This window comes from Callithrix jacchus, chromosome 7, assembly GCF_049354715.1.
Source record: "Callithrix jacchus isolate 240 chromosome 7, calJac240_pri, whole genome shotgun sequence".
NCBI lineage: Eukaryota > Metazoa > Chordata > Mammalia > Primates > Cebidae > Callithrix > Callithrix jacchus.
The window spans coordinates 87,500,178-87,523,425 of record NC_133508.1 but is presented as its reverse complement, the minus strand read 5'-3'; the positions used below and the strand labels follow the sequence as shown (position 1 = coordinate 87,523,425).

General features: G+C 38.1%; 1 protein-coding gene across 10 annotated transcripts in view; it reads left to right on the top strand.

The window, feature by feature from the left end:
- The window catches only part of FAF1 (Fas associated factor 1), a 569,750-nt gene that overhangs the window by 309,632 nt on the left and 236,870 nt on the right, over positions 1-23,248 (top strand). For all 10 annotated transcript variants that reach the window (XM_035251413.3, XM_002750807.7, XM_078331686.1 and 7 more), the window contains one exon: positions 21,035-21,121. In XM_035251413.3, the coding sequence (XP_035107304.1) occupies positions 21,035-21,121 (87 nt within the window). The remainder of the gene's footprint in view (positions 1-21,034; positions 21,122-23,248) is intronic.

Genomic DNA, 23,248 nt, shown 5'->3' with positions numbered 1-23,248 from the left:
CCAGCATGTTTTAAATTTGAACTGATTGCCAACATTTAAAAGTTAGTAGATTTCACATTTAAAATGAAATGAAACCAGGATCTGTGACTTCTGGCTTCTTGCAAAGAATCAGAAAATCCTGGTGATGCTGAACCCTAGATTTTCTCTAGCAGCAATCAGCTAGTCTGGAGCATCATCTGCCTCTTTGGATAGGCTATGCTCTCTAATTTGCCTTCATCCCTAACATTCCAATGTTGTATTCTCGAAACAAAGGCTGAATGCCATTTGCTCATCACCTTTCATTCGTTTGTGTTACTTACTGGGCTGCTATAGAAATTTGCATTTTCAACTGCTGCTCTAGTGAACTATCTGAAAGTCTGGAACTTAAGGAAGCACTCAATAAATGTTTGTTGAATGGAATAATGAAGAACCATAAATACATACACATAAAGAAAATTTACCAGGGGTCTAGCATTGATCTAGCAATAGCTATTGTCATCTTTTTCAATATACAACATCAAGAATGGGTGGTAATACTGGGGAGTTGAAAGAATTATACTCTGAAATAAGTGACTTAAGTTGGCCGTGATTGCCAGGCTGTGACAATTTTCAAGAATAGACAACCTCAAATTTATTTGTTACTGGCATAATGCAGTAAAACATGACAAAAAAATAAAATATGATCAAATGCAGTTGCCATTTATTTTGGAATGCGTGACAGTATGTATTCACTTTCACAAAAACATACAAACAACACCCACTTGTGTTTGAAGGCAAGCAATCTTTGATCAAAACCTCTGAAATATCTCTTTGAGTTAGCTATCACTATAGCAAACTTTATTAATTTGTACCTGACAGTAATTTGGGATTTATCATTATTTAGTTGAACTAAAGCATGTCCCAAATATATGAAGAGTTAGCCAAGTAAGTGAATAGTGTGAGGAACAATTTTTTTGGGAAGGAATGAGGGGAGAGGGGATGATCTGCAGAAAAAGAACAAACTATTCCAGTTTAGTTTTTAGAGACGTGTTATGGTACAATAAAAAAGAAAAAAAGTTCCTCAGACTCACATAGATTTCCTTTTGAATCCTGCTTCTGCTACTTACTCTGGAGAGTTTTAGACCCTCTGTTTATTTTTTAAAGAAAGAATTATAGCTGCATTAAACTTGATGGTATTACAGAATATATATGTAATGTATATATGTTACATGATGTTAAGTTTTAGAGAATGTATGTGTAATGTATACGTGTAATGGATCTGTGAATATGCCTAAAAGAGCCTTTGCTTTTTGTTTTCTCTATCTGGAACACTCTTGGGACTTGTACCTTCTCATTGAGATTTTGCCTCATTTAAAATAAACAATGACTGGCAAGAGTCTGTTATCACCCATCATATCACATATCTAACTCTGAAATTTATGAATTTATATATTCACTTAGTCATTTTGTTTCCTTCCTCCCTCACTGTCCCTTACCACCATGAACATAATACATAGTGAATGTAAGTTCCATGAACACAGAGGCTTTGTCTCTTTAAGTCCCTGCTATAAGATAATACTTTACTCATATTAGGTACTCAGTATGTGTTTATTGACTGACTGGATAACTAAATGAATGCTCATGAATTATTAGCACTCAATGTACTTGTTAAACTTAAGTTTATCAGTTGCTTATAGGTCTGTTGGGAGATTCTTCTAGTCCTTTATTAGCAGTACATTATGTATTTTCTTAAATTTTTTTGTCATCCTAATTTTCATAGGTCTTCCTAATTTTCCTTTTTTAAGATTAGTGAAAAGATGATCTGCATTTTGTAAGGAGGCAGAGTTGTTTTTTGTTTTGTTTTGTTTTTGAGACAGAATCTTACTCTGTCACCCAGGCTGGAGTGCAATGGCGTGATCTTGGCTCACTGCAACCTCCACCTGCTGGTTCAAGCAATTTTCCTGCCTCAGCCTTGAAAGTAGCTAGGATTACAGGTATGTGTCACCATACCTGGCTAATTTTTTTTTTCCCTTTGAAACTGAGTCTCACTCTCTTGCCAGGCTGGAATACAATGGCACGATCTCAGCTCACTGCAACCTCTCCCTCCCGGGTTCAAGAAATTCTCCTGCCTCAGCCTCCCAAGTAGCTGGGACTACAGATGCATGACACCATGCCCAGTTAATTTTTGTGTTTTTAGTAGAGACGGGGTTTCACCATGTTGGCCAGGATGTTCTCAATCTGTTGACCTCATGATGGGGTTTCACCATGTTGGCCAGGATGGTCTCAATCTCTTGACCTCATGATCTGCCCACCTCGGACTCCCAAAGTGCTGGGATTACAGGCATGAGCCACCGTGCCCAGCCCACACCCAACTAATTTTTTGTGTTTTTAGTAGAGAAAGGCTTTTGCCATGTTGGCCAGGCTGGTCTCAAACTCCTGAAGTCAGGTGATCCACCTGAGAAGGCAGAGTTTATATATTCAGTTTTATGTCTCTTCTCTGGTCTCAGCTACATTTTTTTTCCATCTGCATTTTTTAAAATTAATTCATTCAGTCAGTCACTTTATTTAATCTTTTAAAGAAATCCTGGCTGGGTGTGATGGTTCACACCTAAAATCCCAGCACTTTGGGAATTTGAGGAGGAAGGATCACCTGAGGCCAAGCGTTTAAGACCAGCTTTCACAGTGGTTCATACCTGTAATCCCAACACTTTGAGAGACTGACGCAGGAGGATCACCTGAGGTCAGGAGTTCAAGATCAGCCTGACCAACATGGTAGAACCTCATGTTTCACCTAAAAATACAAAAATACAAAATTTAGCTGGGTGCAATGGCACGTTCCTGTCATCCCAACGATTCTGGAGGCTGAGGCAGGAGAACTGCTTGAATCTGGGAGGTGGAGGTTGCCGTGAGTTGAGATCACACCATTGCACTCCAGCCTGGGTGACAAGAGTAAAACTCTGTCTCAAAAAAACCCAAAAAAACAAACCAAAAAACACAAAAAACTGGCCAAGCGCTTTGGCTCATGCCTGTAATCCCAGCACTTTGGGAGGCTGAGGTGGGTGGATCACAAGATTAGGAGTTCAAGATCAGCCTGGCCAAGAAGGTAAAACCCAGTGACCTGCAACCTTGATCATGTCAGTGAACTCCAGCCTGGGGGATAGAGCCAGACCCTGTCTCTCAAAAAATAATAAAATGTAATAATAAAGTGTTCAGTAGGTAGTTAATGAATCCATAAGGTAATGAAAATTAGCTGGTAGTGATTGCAATATCTGTTACACCTGCTGCTTACCTAATATGTGAGTACATTAAGGATCTTGACCCCAAAAAATGAATTGAGTTTGAATCCTCACCCTTTTAAATAAAAAACTGCCAGATATACAGTTAACATTATTGATTACAGTAACATCTAATTCACTGTAATCATGCTCAAGCAATCATTTGTGAATGAATGAATGGACTGATGAATAATTAGATTCTAAGTTATATAATGTGGCAGCTATGGAAGTCATACTTACCTTGTTTTTTTTTTTTTTTTTTAAGATGAAGTCTTGCTCTGTTGCCCAGGCTGGAATGCACTGGCATGATCTTGGTTCGTTGCAACCTCTGTTTCCCGGGTTCATGGCAATTCTCCTGCTTCAGACTCCCGAGTAACTGGGATTACAGGTGCATACCACCTTGCCTGGCTAAGTTTTGTATTTTTAGTAGAGACGAGGTTTCACTGTGTTGGCCAGGTTGGTCTTGAACTCCTGATCTCCAGTCATCCACCTCCTCAGCCTCCCAAAGTGCTGGGATTACAGGCATGAACTACCATGCCTGGCCTTCAAACCGACATTTTTAACCAAAGAGTGTTTAGACTATTTGATGATTATAAATATAGCTGATTATTTCCTGTTTTTTGAGACAGAGTCTCACTCTGTCACCAGGCTAGAGTACAGTGGCACAATCTTGGCTCACTGTAACCTCTGACCCCCAGATTGAAGTGATTCTCCTGCCTCAGGCTCCCAAGTAGCTGGAACTACAGGTGAGTGCCACCACACTCAGCTAATTAGTACAGGGATGAGTCACCTCACCTGGCCTTTTGTTTTTGTTTTTTTCAAATAAGGTATTATTTATATATATTCTGTCTCCCTTCAATTTTGAAATACTCAAGCATATGGTTTCTACTGATACTTATCAGGCTACTTTATTTATTTATTTGAGGCAGGGTCTCACTCTGTCACCCAGGCTGGAGTGCAGTGGCGAGATGTCAGCTCACTGCAACTTCCACCTCCTGGGCTCAGGAAGCCATTTCCCCACCTCAGTCTCTCAAGTAGCTGGGAGTACAGACATGCACTACCACACCTGGCTAATTTTTGTATTGTGTGGAGATGGGGTTTTGCCATGTTGCCCAGGCTGGTCTGGAATTCCTAAATTCAAGTGATTCACCCACCTCAGCCCCCAAAGTGCTGAGATTACAGGTGTGAACCACTCCACCTCACCTCAGATTACTTTAAAGTAGCACTATTAAAAACAATAAAAGTAGCTGGGTGCCTTGGCTCACACCTGTAATCCTAGTATTTTGGGAGTCCGAGGCAGGTGGATCACGAGGTCAGGAGTTCAAGACCAGCCTGGCCAACATGGTAAAAACCTGTCTCTACTAAAAATACAAAAATTAGCTGGGCGTGATGGCTGCTAGGGAGGCTAAGGCAGAGAATTGCTTGAACCCCAGAGGCAGAGGTTGCAGTGAGCCGAGATCGTGTCTTTACACTCCAGACTGGGCAACAGAGTAAGACTCTGTCTCAAAAATGAATGAATGAATGCATAAATAAATGTATAATTTTGAAGAATTAATTTAACCACAGTATTGTTGCCTTTGTAGTTCAAGGACTATAATGAAATAAAAATGAAGTGAAGCATTGAAGTATATAGTTTATCAGTAGCATGTTTTTGTGTTGCTTTATATTTTCTACTTTCTTAAGTAATATCAATATATAGGGTCACTACTAGCTGTGAGTGGCAATTTAAACTTAAATTTCTGGCCAGGTGCCGTGGCTCACGCCTGTAATCCCAGCACTTTAGGAGGCTGAAGTGGACAGATTGTTTGAACCCAGGAGTTTGAAACTAGCCTGGGCAATATGGCGAAATTCCATCTCTACAAAAAAAAAAAATTACTCAATTAGTGGGATGATATCCTGTCCCTTCCCCATCCCATATCCTACTGATCCAAAAATAAATAAACTTTTTTTTAAGTTTAATTTTTTAATTATTATTTTTTGAGACAGAGTTTTGCTCTTGTTGCTCCGGTTGGAGTACAGTGGCATGATCTTGGCTCACTGCAACCTCTGTCTTCCAGGTTCGAGCAATTCTCCTGCCTCAGCCTCCCGAGTAGCCACAGGCGCACCCACCACGCCCAGCTAATTTTTATATTTTTAGTAGAGCCGACATTTCACCACGTTGGCCAGGCTGGTCTTGAACTCCTGACCTCGTGATCCACCCGCGTTGACCTCCCAGAGTTTTAGGATTACAGATGTGAGCCACCGCTCCTGGCTTAAAGTTTAAAATTTTATCCCTCAGTCAGACTAACTACATTTCAAGTGCTCAGTAGCCATATGTGGTTAGTGGCCACCGTATTGGACAGCACAAAGAATATTTTTATCTTCATACATAATTCTGTTTGCTCTTGTAGATTATTACATATATAATTACTTACCCTTTATTTTGCTACATTGTCATTAGAGTTTTTGTTTGTAATTTGATAATGCAGTTTCATATGTCTTAGAAATACTAACTTTTGCTTTCTTGAAATCTTGTATTCCTCAAATGTGTTTTTTTAATCAACTATATATTTAAATCAACATTTTTTCTTTGTTGTTCCATTACGATGGTCAATATCTGACAGTTTTGTCATTGAAAATTATAAGTTCTCTGATGAATATAGTGAAGTAATGCCTCTAGGTATTCTTTTTTTTCTTGTACTATTCATTTTTAAGACAACATAGCATATGACAGTGCCTCTCCATGTACCTCTTTTACCATATACAGTGAAAAACCACTTATTAAATGGTGATTCCCCCCCTTTATCTTATTAAGTAAATTATATGGTCTTTTTTTTTATGGAAGCCTCCATAGTTAGAGATGTAAAACAGCAATTTCTTGGTTCTATAGCATGACATAGTTCAGAGCTGAGATTAGAGAAACCCCGTAGAGTTGTTAATACTTGAGGGCATCCCCAACTAGAAAAGTATGTGAATTTAGGCATGGGAGGAAGGAAGGATCTGCTTTAAATTTAGTGTAGGGTCACTGAATCTTAATGATAGATTAAACAAGGGAGGTAGAATAATGAATAGGGGTATACTGTGTGTAGCACTAATACCAGAAGTCCATGGTTTGTGGCGGTTTTTTAATGTCCTTTCCCATATGGTTTTGAATAGAGCAGGTTATGGCAGGGATGAGCTAAGGAATAGCTTTGTTAATGGATAAATAGGAGTAATTTTTTAACAGGAGACTTCAGTTTATTCAGAATCCCTGCTTATTTAATGAATCATGTGGTTAAATTTTTTTTCCTGATCTTAATGATACATTAGGTAGGATTGCTAAAGTATTCCTGGTATTTTCTTTCTAAAACAGCTATATCTACATTTCAGAGCCAACCCTAACAGTGAATCCCTGGGTTGGGTTTTACTTTCTTAATTAAAGGCCAGTCATATGGAGTTTTTGAGTACTGGCAGCATCAGTCCTTAGGGTTTGATGTGCAGTATTAGACTTTCTTTCGTAGTGTCAATTCATTTTTATGACTTAATTAAATTGTCATTTGGAGCCAGTTTCCAACTCTACTGCATTCACCTAAACTTAACTACGTATGTAATTTTAGTGACTTCACTCTTACAACTTTGTTCATGGCCAAGGCGGCTACCTTTCTTAAGATATGCTTGAGAATGATGCTGAAACCTGATCTTGCAAAGTAGCAAGTTAGAATCAGATAACCTGACCAGACACACTTTTAAGTATCTCTCAGGGCTGTTCTTTGAAGGAGCTTACTTAATATTTCCTAAAGGAGAGGTTAAGTAGGTTGTCTTTGGTGCCTTAGTTATGCAGGGAGAAGGAAAATGTAACTCTCCTGACTCCAGGGCTCCAAATGCAAACACTGGCCTAGTTGTTCCCAAACTTTCTTCTTGATGTGGGTGACTTGAATGGTTTATTTTCACTTGATGAGCCACACCCCCAGGCCACTTTAGTATTCATGGCAGACCCCAACACTAAGTCCCTTTGTTGTCTTTGTTTTTTGCATTTTTTTGTTAACTAGAAAAGATAAAATTATGAGAGACCTGATTATAGACTGAGGTTCTGTTGCTGATGGTTCCCACCACTTTTTTTCACAATTCAGAGAAAGGCAAAGACCTGGATGGGCAACAGAAAACAGCAAAGCAAACATAAACATCACATCATGTCTGAGCATCAATGTGGTGCTACCAGAGTGGGAAAGGATATAGTCATTATCAAAATATAAACATGGTTCTTTGCCAAAGGCATTAAGATTATCAGCATTTTTTAAAGTTTTGAGCTTGCTGTAGAAGCAGTGTTTTTTTTTTTTTTAACAACAAATTTTTTTTGAAGAAAAGGGAAATGGGTTAAGAATTTTAAAAATCTATATTATTGTTCTGATCCAGATATTAAGTGAATGACATTTAGGCAAGTAGCTTAATTTGTCTGTCTTTGCGCATGTGTGCACTTGTGTTTTTTAACTCACATGAAATATTAAAAAGGAAGTGTAATTCTATAAAAAACAGGTGGGCAGAGTGGATTAATGGCACTGTCCTATATATCTTTTTCCTTATAGATGCAGTTTTATTTTGGAACTTACAGAGGTTGCAAGTAAAACACAGCTGTGTCTGATAAGAGTTTCACTTGTCCAGATAAAAGCATAGAAGAGGAGTTGGCAAGAATGTCCAACTGTTGAGAGAGGGAAAACTGGAATAACAGGATAGGGCATAATTGATTTACTGTACATTGGCCAAGTAGAAGTAGCAGGCCCATAGTGTGAATATCATCATATTCTTTTATTCCAGCCAAAATCCTTACCTAATGTAAAGGGTGAGGGAGACTCAGAAGGCATTGGTCAAAAGTTTATGAGAGGAAGAGCCTTGGTAACTCTCATGATAAGATTTATCTATTTTAATATGTTCTTCTTTTTCCTTGGGAATTTTTTATCTTGCTATCTTTCCCAGATCTGTATGACACCAGGAACTCTGCCCCCTTTCTGTGAAGCATTCAGTTGTTGAAACAAGTTGCTATTTGTTCTGGCAGTTGTTCTTCCTCTACAGCACTTAAAAGTACAAAGTGGACAGACTGTAACTGCATTATCCATTGCAACATAGTAGCTGTCAAAAGGCTCATTTGCTCTCATGACAGAGGCTTTGCCCATAGTTGGTCACTCTCACTAGTTACTACCTTTTTTTTTGAGACAAAGTCTCACTCTGTTGCGAGTCTGGAGTGCAGTAGTGCATTCTTGGCTCACTGCAACCTCTGCCTCCCAGGTTCAAGTGGTTCTCCTGCCTCAGCCTCTGGAGTAGGTGGGGTTACAGTTGTGTGCCACCATGCCTGGCTAATTTTTGTTTTTAGTAGAGACACAGTTTCACCGTGATCCACCTGCCTGGGCTTCCCAAAGTGCTGGGATTACAGGCGTGAGTCATTGCCACCAGTCCACTTGTTACTATTTAATGACCACTGTTCAGAATTAAGTGCAAATGGTCTCATGGAAGATTCATACACCTTCCAATTATAAAAGTATCTGGTAACCGGGCACAGTGGCTTACAAGCTGTAATCCCAGCACTTTGAGGGGGCTGAGGTGGGAGGATTGCTTGAGTCCAGGAGTTTGAGACCAGCCTGAGGAAAATAGTGATACCTCCTCTCTACAAAAGTTTAAAAATTACCCAGGCATGGTAGTATGCATCTGTAGTCCCAGCCACTCAGAAGGCTGAGTTGGGAGGATCTCAGCAGCCCAGGAGATCCAGGCTGAAGTGAGCTGTGATGGTGCCACTTCACTCCAGCATGGGTGACAGAATAAGACACTGTTTCGAAAAACACAAAAAAAGTGTCTAGTGGACAGCTGGGTGTGGTAGTTCACACCTGTAATCCCAGCACTTTGGGAGGCTGAGGTCAGGAGTTCAAGACCAGCCTGACCAACATGGAGAAAAGCTCCATCTCTACAAAAATTACAAAATTAGCTGGGTGTGGTGGCACATGCCTGTAATCCCAGCTACTCGGGAGGCTGAGGGAGGAGAATCACTTGAACCCAGGAGGTGGAGGTTGCGGAGACTGTCATTGCACTCCAGCCTGGACAACAAGAGCGAAATACAGTCTCAAAAAAAAAAAAAGTATACAGTTTAAAAGAAAGATAATTTATTTCAACTCATTATTTTACAAAAGAAAAAATTCAGGCTAAGAGAAGGTATGTCACCGTCATGAAAGAATCTAGATTTGAGAGTTTCATAGAACTAAATTAAATCCTAATCTCATCATTTAGTAATTGAAGTAACCTTGAGCAGATTATTGTCTCTGGGCCTCAGTTTCCTCATTTGTGAATTGAAGATAATAACGCATGTTTAAGGTATTGTGAGGATGCTATGTTAACATAAAACCTAGTATCTGGTTTATTGAAGATGCTTGGCCAGGTGTGAAAAATAACGCACACACACATTCTCTTTTTTTTTTCCTGAGATGGAGTCTTGCTCTGTCACCCAGCTGGAGTGCAGTGGTGTGATCTCGGCTCACTGCAACCTCTGCCTCATTCTTCCATATTAGGGGTCAGCAAATTTTTTTTCTGGAAAGGGACAAATAATTCCTATTTTAGGGTGTTTAGACCATGCAGTCTCTGTTGCATCTACTCAGTTCTGCTATCTTGGTAGAGCAAAAACAGCCAGAGAAAATAAACAAATGGATGTGACTGTGTTCCAGTGTAACTTTATGGACAAAAACAGACAGTAGACTGGATTTGGCCTCTGGGCTATTCTTTGCTGATGCTGGTTCATCACTTTAATGGCTGCACAATATTTTATTTATTTATTTAACTGTTCTATTATTAGATATTAGAGTATGCCAATTTTGTGTGTTGATATGATTTTGTGAGATGATAAACAAGGCTGTAATGAATATTCTTATAACGAAATACTTGGTTACAGGTATGATTATGTTTTTAAGATTAACTAGGGCTGGGCCTGGTGGCTCACCCTTGTAATTCCAGCACTTTGGGAGGCTGAGGCTGGCAGATTGCTAGGTCAGGAGTTCAGGATCAGCCTGGCCAACATGGTGAAACCCCGTCTCTACTAAAGATACAAAAATATTAGCTGGGCATGGTGGCAGATGCTTGTAATACCAGCTACTCGGGAGGCTGAGGCAGGAGAATATCTTGAACCTGGGAGGCAGAGGTTGCAGTGAGCTGTGATCTCGCCATTGCACTCCAGCCTGGGCGGCAGGGCAAGACTGTATCAAAACAAAAACAAACAAATTAAAAAAAAAAAACAAAGATTAACTAGTATATTGTCTGACATTGTATCAAATTGTCTACTAAAATTCAGATAAAAAATTAAAACATTTCTGGTCCACAGTATTTCCTGATTTATGTTTCCAATCTTTAAAGTATTAAATGAAATTGAATTTCACAAATGGTGTTAAAGTAAAATTCCTTCCTAAAAATGTTCCTGTAATTATTCCAGCTATTTCTAGAATTGACTTTGGGCTTAACTGGTGTTTTCCTTCCTGGAAGGAATTATAAATTGATTAATTTGATTTTTAAATGAGAAGATTTTAAGAGATTTTATTGATTGCTATTTTATTTATCGCAGGCTGTAAGAAACATTTTTTTTCATGGTGTTTACTGGGCCATTAAACAATTAGAATAATTTGTTTCCTCACTGTTTCCATAAAATGTACAGAGGAAATACTGCCCTCCATGACAAGGTCTTGTCTGACTGACAGGAAATTAACCTTTTTCTTTTGGGCCTTGTTTCAGTTAGCTTATGAAAGGAAAAAATAACCTGTTTAGTTTTTCTATATGGCTCAAACATAGTTTTCTGGTGGTCAGGGACATTTCTTCAGTTTAGCTGACATATATAGGTATCTTCCAAGTTTATTTAGTGAGTCTAGTAGGTCATTTATTGTGAATTTGCAGGTTTACTGCAATTTCCAAATATGTATTCTGACCAGGAAGCAGTCACACTTAAGCTTGAGACAGACTGAAACACAAATTTTCAATTAGCAGATATTTAGATTAAACTAAGAATGCAATGAAGTCTGTAGTAAAAAGGTAGAGCCTTCTCTCATTAATTTCTTAGGCTAATAAAATCCCATTATCCAAATGAAATTGCAACATTTTTAGAATTTCTGTAACAAATCATTATTAATTATATTTCTTCTCAAAAGACTTGCCACCTTAGGCAGAGTTCAGAGAATTTCAGTATCAGTAAACCCGAGAGGGATGGCTATCTGGAAGAGCCTATTTGCATATTCTAAAGCAGTGCTTCTTAAAATTTGACTTGGTAACAGTTACCTAGTGAGTTTATTAAAACATAGATTGCTGGGCATCCAGAGTATTCCATACACTAGGTCTGTGGTGGGGCCCATGAATTTGCATTTTTAATAGTTTCTGGGTGATACTAATACCTGATCAGGCCGCCACCCCCCCTTTAAGAACCACTGCTGGGTTGGGCGCGGTGGCTCACACCTATAATCCCAGCACTTTGGGAGGCTGAGGTGAGTGGATCATGAGGTCAAGAGATCGAGGCCATCCTGGTCAACATGGTGAAACGCTGTCTCTACTGAAAATACAAAAATATTAGCTAGGCATGGTGGTGCGTGCCTGTAGTCCCAGCTACTCAGGAGGCTGAGGCAGGAGAATTGCTTGAACCCAGGAGGCGGAGGTTGCGGTGAGCCAAGGTTGTGCCATTGCACTCCAGCCTGGGTAACAATAGCGAAAACTCCGTCTCAAAAAAAAAAAAAAAAAAAAAAGAACCACTGTTGTAGAAAAATAATTGACCTTTTTTTCAGTTATACTTTTAATTCCTGCAGCTTCACAGTCTCTCTAAACTTTTATTTTTCAGAAAATTTAGCTTCTTTTTAATTTGTGAAATATGCTTAGCTTTTCTTAGCTGTAAACATTTTCTTAGTACTTTGGGAATTGTCTTGTATCTTAAAATCCAGGTTTAACCTTTATTTAAAGATACAATTCATTTTAATAAATGTGTGATTATTAGTTATTATTTTAAATAATATCTAACTTTGTAATTTTCAAGTTGCTGTCACCCACGCCAGTCTTTCAGTGTAGGAAATTATGAACATAACCATGTTACCCATGGAAGTGTTAAATCTTATGCTGGATAGTGTTTCAGGATGGCCAAAATCTATCTCCAATTAAATGCATTTAAGTTCATTTCCACATTTGATTAGTTTTATTATCATCTAATAATCTCTTAGAAAGGCAGTTGTCAAATTTATAGCCAAGTAAGAGTTGAAATAAGTTTTTAAAGTATGGTACAAAGCAAAACTAAGTTACAGTTATTAGAATGAAGAATTCATTTAGAGCCAAAAGATGTTTTAAAACTGTGGAGTACAGTCAGTTCAAAGCCTGATTGAAAGCAACTGCAATTTTATAGATTTCTTGAAACAGATCTTCATTGTTTTCTAGAAAGATAGTATTTGAGAAAAAGAAATGTCTCCAGTTACTGTTTTTATGAGGAGAGAATAGCTTGGTCTTTTTAATGGTTAATGAGAAGAAGTAATAGTTAAACACTTAGAGCATTGATTTCTGATTTGAATTCTCCAACACAGGCCAGCCCTGGGGGGAAGGAAAAAAAAAAGCTTGCTAATTAACATTTGATTACTGATGCCACCTTCTCATTCCCCTTGCACCATCCGTTTTCAAGCGTTTTTTGTTCAGAAAGGATTTTGAGGAGGGTTTTAACTTCCATCTTAGTAAAACAAATCCATGTGCAACTGCAATGTGTATACAATAATTTTAAAAAGAAGAGAAAAAGAAGGCCTTAGGTATGGAGTATGTGTTCAAAATTCACTCTGAATCACTTCTGATTCAGAAATGATTGCTTTCTTAACTATAAGCCTTTTAGAGCACCAGTGATTGCTAGGATACTGGAATTAAGCCTGGTTTGTATGCCTTATTTTGATTTAAATACACACACATACAAATACTTATTTGTTCAATGTAGTTATTTAGCAAACTCTTAACCAGAACATCTGATAATGTGATGTACTGGGAGCTTAAAGTTTGATATATTTAATATTTGGCTAAGCTCAGGTTTTAATATGACCAGAGTCCTTTTTCTTCTAAGAAAAAAGAATGAGATGTCTGGCTGTAGTTTTAGGGTACTTTTTTGTAAGGGCTGTACTATAAAGTGCCACAGTGTGTTAATTCAGAAAATGTAGAAACTAAAACACAGATAACTGAACATTTTGTTTTATATTTTACCATAACAAAATGTTTTATACGTGAAGAATTGTGGGCCAGATTTTAAAAAATTTTTTAAATTGAGATAAATTAATAAAATTTGAAATCTGTATCACTTAGCTAGTAGTGTTCTGGTAAAATCACATAACTACTCTGGTGACATTTGGTTGATAGAATAGTTTTCTGGGAAACCAGTGTGATAAGCTTTATTTTTAAATGAGATCTCATAAGGGGAAAATATTAATTAGCTTTTTTAAAAAAGTGTAATAAAAGTAAGTAGTAAGGCTCATGCAAAAAAAAAACTTAAAATGCTTATTTTTCTTTTTTATATATTATATTTATTCGATTGTTTTTGCATTTTCTAGCATTAATCGTTTTAAATTTTCTCTCATTACTTTCTCATCTTGTATATATTTAGCACTTCTTTTAACTTAAAATAACTCCAGTATTTTCATGAAATAACATTTTGGAGGTTTGAAAATCAGATTTGATCACATTTAATTCTTTTTTTTTTTTTTTTTGAGACAGAGTTTTGTTCTTGTTGCCCAGGCTGGAGTGCAATGGCACGGTCTCGGCTCAGCCCCCCGAGTAGCTGGGATTACAGGCATGAACCACTATGCCCAGCTAATTTTTGTATTTTTAGTAGGGACAGGGTTTTACCATGTTGGCCAGGTTGGTCTTGAGCTCCTGACCTTGTGATCTGCCTGCCAAAGTGCTGGGATTACAGGTGTGAGCCACCGCACCCAGCAGTTTTATTCTTTTCTAAGGTGAAGTAAATGAGATCTCAGAAAGGCTCCACCAGTTTTCCCACAGTAACAGTTGAGCAGAATTAGGATTAGAAATCTAGTTCTCTGGCTGGGCGTGGTGGCTCACGCCTGTAATCTTAGCACTGTGGGAGGCCAAGACAGGAGGATCTGTAGGTCAGGAGTTTGAGACCATCCTGGCCAACATTGTGAAACCCCGTCTCTACTAAAAATACGAAAAATTAGCTGGGCATGGTGGCACACACCTGTAATCCCAACTACTCAGGAGGCTGAGGCAGGAAAATCACTTAAACCCGGGACATGGAGGTTACATTCTTTGAGCTTAGATCAAGCCACTGCACTCCGACCTGGGCAACAGAGCAAGATTCTGTCTCAGAAAAAAAGAAAAAGAATCTAGTTCTCTGCCTCAAGGTATGCCATAACACCTTAAACTTTGTGACTTTTTTTTTTTTTATTAGAGTTTGCTTTCATGTGACTAATATCTGAAAGACATTTAAAATTCCCTAAAAGTTTTTCAATAGTGACCAATATTTAGCTCACAAGGAATGATTTTATTATAACTGATAATGTTATATACTAAAGCTTCACAGTTTAGCCTTTAGCAGAGCAACTTTTCCTAAGCATTACTTTCCTAAGAAATTCTAATGAAATTTAACTAAAAAATAAAACTGTTTGAAAATTTAACTGAATCGAAAGAAAAGTTTGTGGGAGATGAATATCTTGTAAATGTACTTTTATAATTTTATATTGAGCAGGTTATAATGAAATGAGCTTTTCCCCAGTGATGTGTTTAGTATTGAAATTTCCACAGACAATGAGGAAGTATGAAGATTGAAATGGAGATTATTATTTAGTTTTTTACATTAATTATAGTATATAACTAGGTGTTTATTAGCAATGACTAAGAATAAGGAAACAAATCAGTACCACATTAATTCTATACTATTAAAAGTTAATCTGATTTGTGTATTTTCTCAGTTGCAAACAATTGTCTTATCTGAAACAATATGCAAGAAATTAAACTATCCCTTTAGAAAATCTTGAAAAATCTTGAATGCAAGTTGGAAAATCTGTTGTCAATCTGGAACTCTTGATCCAAATACAGTATAGTTTGTAACTTAATTTTAATGTTCAGCTGGTAATCACAACATTTATTAAATTCCTTCAGAACTAATTGAAACATTTGCATGGTATAGGAGTCTGAAATCTCATAGATTTAGAGCTTAATGTGAAACAAGAATTGAAAATATTATGAAGGTTCAGCATGATCTTGAGCCAATGCTGATCAAAAAAAAAAAAAAAATATGTAAGACAAAAGGCCCTTAGGAAATGTTACCCTGTGAAGTGCCACTTGTCCTTAACTGGAATTTAACACACTAAAGATGAAAGTCCATCAGAAGCAGCACAATATTGGCAGCTGGGCATGCCAGCCACTGCAACCCAGCCTGTGTGTGTTTTCTTTCTGCTTCTCGAAAGTGCTTTCAAATCCCAAATCAATCAATCAGGGTCCTTCCTCCTCTCTTTCTCACTTCCCTCTCCTCTTTCTATCATCTCCTTCTCTCTGTCTCTTTACCATCTATCTGCCTCTCTCTCCTTCCTTCTTTTCCCTTTTCCCCTTCTTCCTCTTCTCCATCTCTCTTCCTCCTCCCTCTTTCTTCCTCTTATTTCTTCATCTTCCCTCCTTCTCTGAAAGAACTATGTTCGTCATCTGATTTATGATGACTTTAAATTCATCTGTATAATTTTATACAAAGCTATATTTTATCATTTAGGTTTCCTTGAATAATAACTTTTAAGAATCGTTTTTACATTTGCTTTGTATACATTTTGGATTTTTTTTCTTCCCTGCAGGATTATGATTTCAATTTTTTATTAAATATAACTATCAATAAAGAAAATGGAATTGTAATCTCTCTTAGTAAAATCCCCACTCTTGATGCTTTTGCCATCTTATCACTTGTGCTTCATCCATATACTGGTAACATCTATATGTGCTTACAACACTGGTATGCATGGAATTATTTTTGAAAAACAAATTTGTTTTCAGTTAAATTGTTGTTTAGTGATTGTGGTTCAACACAAGATTCTTTTAACTTAAACTCAGAATACTCTGTGAATTTAACCCTTGCATTGGAACAATCAAACATCAGTCTAATATGCTTTATATGGGACTCTCTCAGCCAAGTTCTGTCTACGTTAACCAGTTTATTCTATGACAAATTGCTTAACAGATGTCATTCTGGGGAGAACAATGAAGCCAAATACTTGTGCAGTGGCTAACATTACTCTAACTTTGATCACTTTTGTTCAGCACATCAGTCTGGCGTTGTGCTTTATACCAACATAACACTATAGCCAGAACATGCTTTTCAGGCTTAGAATAGCAAAGGAATGTTATTCAATTCAGTGCAGTTACAGATGAGTTAATGAAAGAAGAAAATACTGTTTATTTCATAATACCTTATTGTTGTATTTTGGAATTAAGGTGGAATTTAAAGAATCCCACTCCAAAGTTATTTGTTTATATACTCATAGTATTTGTGTATTTACAATGCTAGGGTAGCTTTACTACCTTTCTGAAAGGCTGTAAATATTTGTCCTGCTTTTTTTCCAAAAATAGCTGATAAGATTTGTTATATCTAGACAACATAATCAAAAACAATTTTAAGAAAGAGTTTTGTCTTTTTTTTTTTGCCTGGAAGCCTAAAGACTCCTCATACTCCTTCTTCTATCCTTCTCTCTTTTATTAATATAACACTTTAGGTTTGTGGAATACATTTCTCTTTAAGAACACTGATGTTTAAAAATGACAAAATAATAACAACTAGTGAAAGTGGTTAGAGGTTGACCCAAATGCATTTGGTTACATCGTTGGGTTTATAATGACTGATAAAAATTTCCAAACGATGGCCAGGCATGGTGGCTCACGCCTGTAATCCCAGCACTTTGGGAGGCTGGCAGATCACCTGAGGTCAGGAGTTTGAGACCAGCCTGACCAACATGGAGAAACCCTGTCTCTACTGAAAAAAACCTTACAAAATTAGCTGGGCATGGTGGCACATACCTATAATCCCAGCTACTCGAGAGGCTGAGGCAGGAGAATCGCTTGAACCTGGGAGGTGGAGGTTGCAGTGAGCCGAGATTACACCATTGCACTCCAGCCTGGGAAGTAAGAGTGAAACTCCGTCTCAAACAAACAAACAAACAAACAAATTTATTCATTTATTTCCAAATGATATAACTGACTATAAACAAAATATTGCACAGTAGACTAGCCATTTGCTAGGAAAACCTGTTGGTTTGAATTGAATACAGATCAAGCCGTGCCCAAGCTCCTCAGAACTCATTTACTAATTCTTTTTTCCACAGCTGGGAATTAGAGATAAAAATCGAGTGACTTTTGTGTTTTTGTTTATTTTTTGTTTCTCCTTTCCCATAGTGAACTTGTATCTCTATTTCACTGGAATGGTAACTTAGATGTGATTATGTATAAGAAAGGGTAAATGTGGGGCTGAGCACGGTGGCTCACACCTATAATCCCAGCAATTTGGGAGGCCAAGGACAGTGGATCACCTGAGGTCAGGAGTTTGGAGACCAGTTTGACCAATATGATGAAACACTGTCTCTACTAAAAATACAAAAATTAGCTGAGTGTGGTGGCACATGCCTGTAATCTCAGCTACTCAGGAGGCTGAGATGGGAGAATCACTTGAACCCCGGACATGGAGGTTGCAATGAGCCGAGATTGCACCATTGCACTCCAGCCTGGGTAACAAGAGTGAAACTCTGTCTCAAAAAAAAAAAAAAAAAAAGGGGAGGGGAGTAATATGAAAGCCAAATGCTGTAACTGGACAATATGATACTTTAGGCTTCTCCATTTTTAAAACATAAATCATGATGCTTGTTGAAGTATGAAGAACCCTATTGAAGTCTTCAGGTTTTGTTTTTTGTTTTTTTGAGACAGGGTCTCACTATGTCAACCAGGGTCCAGTGGCACAGTCACGGCTCACTGTTGTCTCAATCTGTTGGCTCAAGCAATCTTCCCAGCTTGGCCTCCCAAAGGGTTGGGATTACAGGTGTGAGCCACCATGCCTGGCCTCAAGTCTCAACGTAATACATATGATGGGAAACATTTCAACCCTAGCTTCATTTGATACAGTAGGATAATAATGCCATAATTAACTTGAAGAATTAGTTAAAATGGATAATCTCTCCACTCTGTTATGATTCGTTAATTTATTTGTGAATAAAAATTTAAAAATAGAGATTTTTTGGGGGGTGGGGGGAACAGGGTCTTGTTCTGTCTGCCACGTGGGAATGCAGTGGAATGATCATGACTCACTGTATCTTCAACCTCCTGAACTCAAGCAATCATCCTACCTCAGCTTCCTCTGTAGTGGGGACGACAGGCATGAGCCACCACACCTAGCTAAGCTGTTATTTTTTGGTAGAGATGGGGTTTCACTATGTTGCCCAATCATCTTGAACTCCTGAGCTCAAGTGATCCTTATAACTTGACCTCCTAAAGTGCTGGGATTACAGGCTTGAGTTACCATGCCCAGTAACACTTTTTAATTTAATTTAATTTTGAGAAGGAGTTTCACTTTTGTTACCCAGGCTGGAGTGCAATGGCGTGATCTCGGCTCACCGCAACCTTCACCTCCTGGGTTCAGGCAATTCTTCTGCCTCAGCCTCCTGAGTAGCTGGGATTACAGGCACACACCACTACGCCCAGCTAATTCTTTGCATTTTTTTAGTAGAGACGGGGTTTCACCATGTTGACCAGGATGGTCTCGATCTCTTGACCTCATGATCCACCCGCCTTGGCCTTCCAAAGTGCTGGGATTACAGGCATGAGCCACAGCGCCTGGCTTATTTTATTTTATTTATTTATGAGGCAGAGTCTTGCTCTTTTGCCCAGGCTGGAGTCCAGTGGCATGATCTCAGCTTACCATCAACTCTGCCTCCCTGGTTCAAGCCATTCTTCTGCCTCAGCCTCCCAAGTAGCTGGGATTACAAGTGTGAGCCACCAAACCTGGCTAATTTTTGTGTTTTTTTCATAGAGATGGGGTTTCGCCATGTTGGCTAGCCTGGTCTTGAACACCTGACCTCAAGTGATCCACCCACCTTGGCCTCCCAAAGTGCTAGGATTACAGGTGTGAGTCACTGCGCCTAGCCAACACTTCTTAATTGCTGGCTAACGTAGAGTTTGATTTTCCACCACTTTATTCTGATACATTTACCTCCTTTACTTTGAAAGTAAAAGGTATAATGTTGCATGTTGGAAATAGTTTCTCATCTTTACCAATTTTCTGTATTTTCTTTTCAGGAAGTGCCTATAGTTCTGATGTTAGTAAATATTCCATGAAATCGTTTTTAATTTAGAGTGATTTCCAAAAAAAGGAAAAAAAAAAAACCCTGTGCTTTTTTTACTTTTTTTTTTTTTTTTTTTTTGTCAGTGGTCGGAAGACAGAGTCTCACTCTGTTGCCCAGGCTGGAGTGCAGTGGTGTTATCTTGGCTCACTGCAACCTCCACCTCCCAGATACAAATGATTTTCCTATGCTACTTTATTAATAAGTTTCTGTATCTTTGAAACTTACATCAAAATATAAAGGCAACTTTAGGTTTTGTTTTTGGTTTTGAATCATTGTACATTTTAATGATTCAATCAATTGTAAATATTTATAATTACACTTTGCCGTTAATCAACTGTGTGCCTGAAGTTTCTTTCTTTCTTTCCTTTTTTTTTTTTTTAACTGTACTTTAAGTTCTGGGGTACATGTGCAGATCTTGCAGGATTGTTGCATAGGTACACACATGCCATGGTGATTTGCTGCTTCCATCCCCCTGTCACCTACATCAGACATTTCTCCCAATGTTATCCCTCCCCAACCTCCTCACACCCTGCTGTCCCTCCCCTAGCTCCCCAACCCCCAACAGACCTCAGTTTGTGATGTTCCCTTCTCTGTGCCCACATGTTCTCATTGTTCAACACCCTCCCATGAATGAGAACATGCAGTGTTTGGTTTTCTGTTCTTGTGTCAGTTTGCTGAGAATGATGGTTTCCAGATTCATCCATATCCCTACAAAGGACATGAACTCATCCTTTTTATGGCTGCATAGTATTCCATGGTGTATATGTGCCACATTTTCCTTATCCAGTCTATCATTGATGTACATTTGGGTTGGTTCCAGGTCTATGCTATTGTGAACAGTGCCGCAACAAACATACGTCTGCATGTGTTTTTATAATAGAACAATTTATAATCTTTTGGGTGTATATCCTTGAATAAAAAGAAATGAAGTCAACCAGGCGCGGTGGCTCACACCTGTAATCCCAGCACTTTGGGAGGCCGAGGCGGGTGGATCATGAGGTCAAGAGATCGAGACCATCCTGGTCAACATGGTGAAACCCCATCTCTACCAAAAATACAAAAAATTAGCTGGGCATGGTAGTGCGTGCTGTAGTCCCAGCTACTCGGGAGGCTGAGGTAGGAGATTTGCCTGAACCCAGGAGGCAGAGGTTGTGGTGAACCGAGATCGTGCCATTGCACTCCAGCCTGGGTAACAAGAGCAAAACTCCATGTCAAAAAAAAAAGAAAAAAAAAGAAATGAAGTCAGCCAGGAGTTGAAAACAAGAGAGGAGGGATGTTTCTTGAATTATTATTTCATCTAGTCTTCATTGAGAATCTGCTTTTAAATTTGGTTTTGTTCTTTTTAAAAAAAATTTTTTTGACTTATGTTTTTATTGTTTCAAATCTTTGTTTTGAATCTAGAAGGAGACAGGAAATACACTGTATGTCTCATAAATTGACCAGAAACTATAAGTCACGCGAAAATTCCATTTTAATTGTGCTGTCTCTTTCTTTTCATAGGTAAAGAGAAATGTATATGACCTTACAAGTATCCCTGTTCGCCATCAGTTATGGGAGGGCTGGCCAACTTCTGCTACAGACGATTCAGTAAGTGACAGTCAAATGCTTAGTTTTGTATTCTCCTCTCACTTTTGCCACTTTCAGTCTAATTGGCTTTGATAATAAGCACAATCAAATGCTTTGAGTGTTCCACTGAAAGAATTATCTAGCTTGGCTTGGTGGCACATGCCTCTAATCCTAGCACTTTGGGAGGCTGAGGCAGGTGGATCACTTGAGGTCAGTAGTTCGAGAATAGCCTGGCCAACATGGTGAAACCCCATCTCTCCTAAAAACACAAAATTTAGCTGGATATGGTGGTGGGTGACTGTTATTCCAGCTACTCAGGAGGCTGAGGCAGGAGAATCGCTTGAAGCTGGGAGGCGGAGGTTTCGGTGAGCCAAGATTGTGCCATTGCACTCCAGCCTGGGCAACAAGAGCAAAACTTCATCTCAAAAAAAAAAAAAAAAATTTGGAAAGAATTACTTAAACCAAACAATGTGAAAGTAAGAGAAGTTGTAATAATTTGAGTTCACTTTTAGAATGAAATCACAAGCCAAGTAGGCCAACATTCTGTTGGTAATATTACAGTATCAGTGCAAGAATTTGAGGTTGTTTGATTTGATTTATTTTTTTCTTGATGAGATTATATTCAGATACTACTAATGAAATGTTCAAGGCAAAAACATTTTCTTTCCTGAATTACAGATATTTTTAAATCAAGCTAATCATTCTATTTAATTTTAAAACTACCTTTTTCATAGTAGACTGACACTTTAAAAGTTAATTTTTATCATTAATATTAATAGCACTTTAATCTCAAACATACCCATAAATTTCACCATCATAAAAAGCTCGAAGAAAATAGCCTATTTTTACCATTATTATATTTTTATAATGATTTTCCTATTGTAAATTTCGAAGCCTTTCCTATCTCTGTAATTTCTATTCCTTGCTATTTTCTATGAGAGTAAATTTCATCATATGAGGAGGCCTGTTGAAATTAAGTTTTGACCACTTTTCCCCATAAACTTGCTTGTTCTAATCAGATACTTATGTTTTTTAAAAGTTAAAAATAAGAATGTTTCTGGAATTCTCAAGTTACATCTAATTTTAAAAATAAATAGGGCTGAAAAGAAATTGGGACTTTGTAAACATCTCGTAATGATCAATAATGAAATGATAATTATGCCTAAGAATTGAATTACCTCTTCATACTTTCTAATGTTTCTGTCTGGATAATAACTACAGTTCATGCCTCTTCAGCACCATCAGTATATATTTTAATGCAAAGGAATTCTCTGTGGAAGACAGAAATGTTTAAGACCATTTGCTTATGTAGATGCTACTTGAATCTAATTACAATGTGAACACTCTGCCTTTGGAAGATGCTTTGTTAATAAACAGTCTGATTTAAAAATCAGAAACTTTAATAATCAGAAAACAGAAAAACTTTTATTTATGGCCAGGTGTGGTGGCTTACACCTGTAATCCCAACCCTTTGGGAGGCCAGGGTGGGTGGATCACCTGAGGTCAGGAGTGAGTTTGTTTGTTTATAAGATGGAATCTTGCTCTGTCACCCAGGCTAGAGTACGATAATGCACTCTTGGCTCACTGCAACCTCCGCCTCCCGGGTTCAAGCAATTCTCCTGCGTAAGCCTCCCCAGTAGATGGAATTATAGGCGCCTGCCTCAACGCCGGGCTAATTTTTGTATTTTTAGTAGAAACGAGGTTTCACCACATTGACCAGACTGGTCTTTAACTCCTGACCTTAGGTGATCCTGCCTCCTTGGCCTCCCAAAGTGCTGAGATTGCAGGCATGAGCCACTGTGGCTGGCCGAGGTCAGGATTTTGAAACCAGCCTGGCCAACATGGTAAAACCCTGTCTTTACTAAAAATACAAAATTAGCTGATTATGGTGGCGCATGCATGTAATCCCAGATGCTTGGGGGTCTAAGGCAGGAGAATTGCTTGAACCTGGGAAGGGAAGGTTGCAGTGAGCCGACATCTTGCTATTGCACTCCAGCTTGGGCAACAAAAGCGAAACTCCACATTAAAAACAAACAAAAAGACAAAACCTTTATTTTTAATAAACATTTACAGGAAAAAAAAAACTTTAGGTTTAGGTACTTAAATTTGTTTCTGAAAAACTGATTTTAACATTGATATTATAGTATA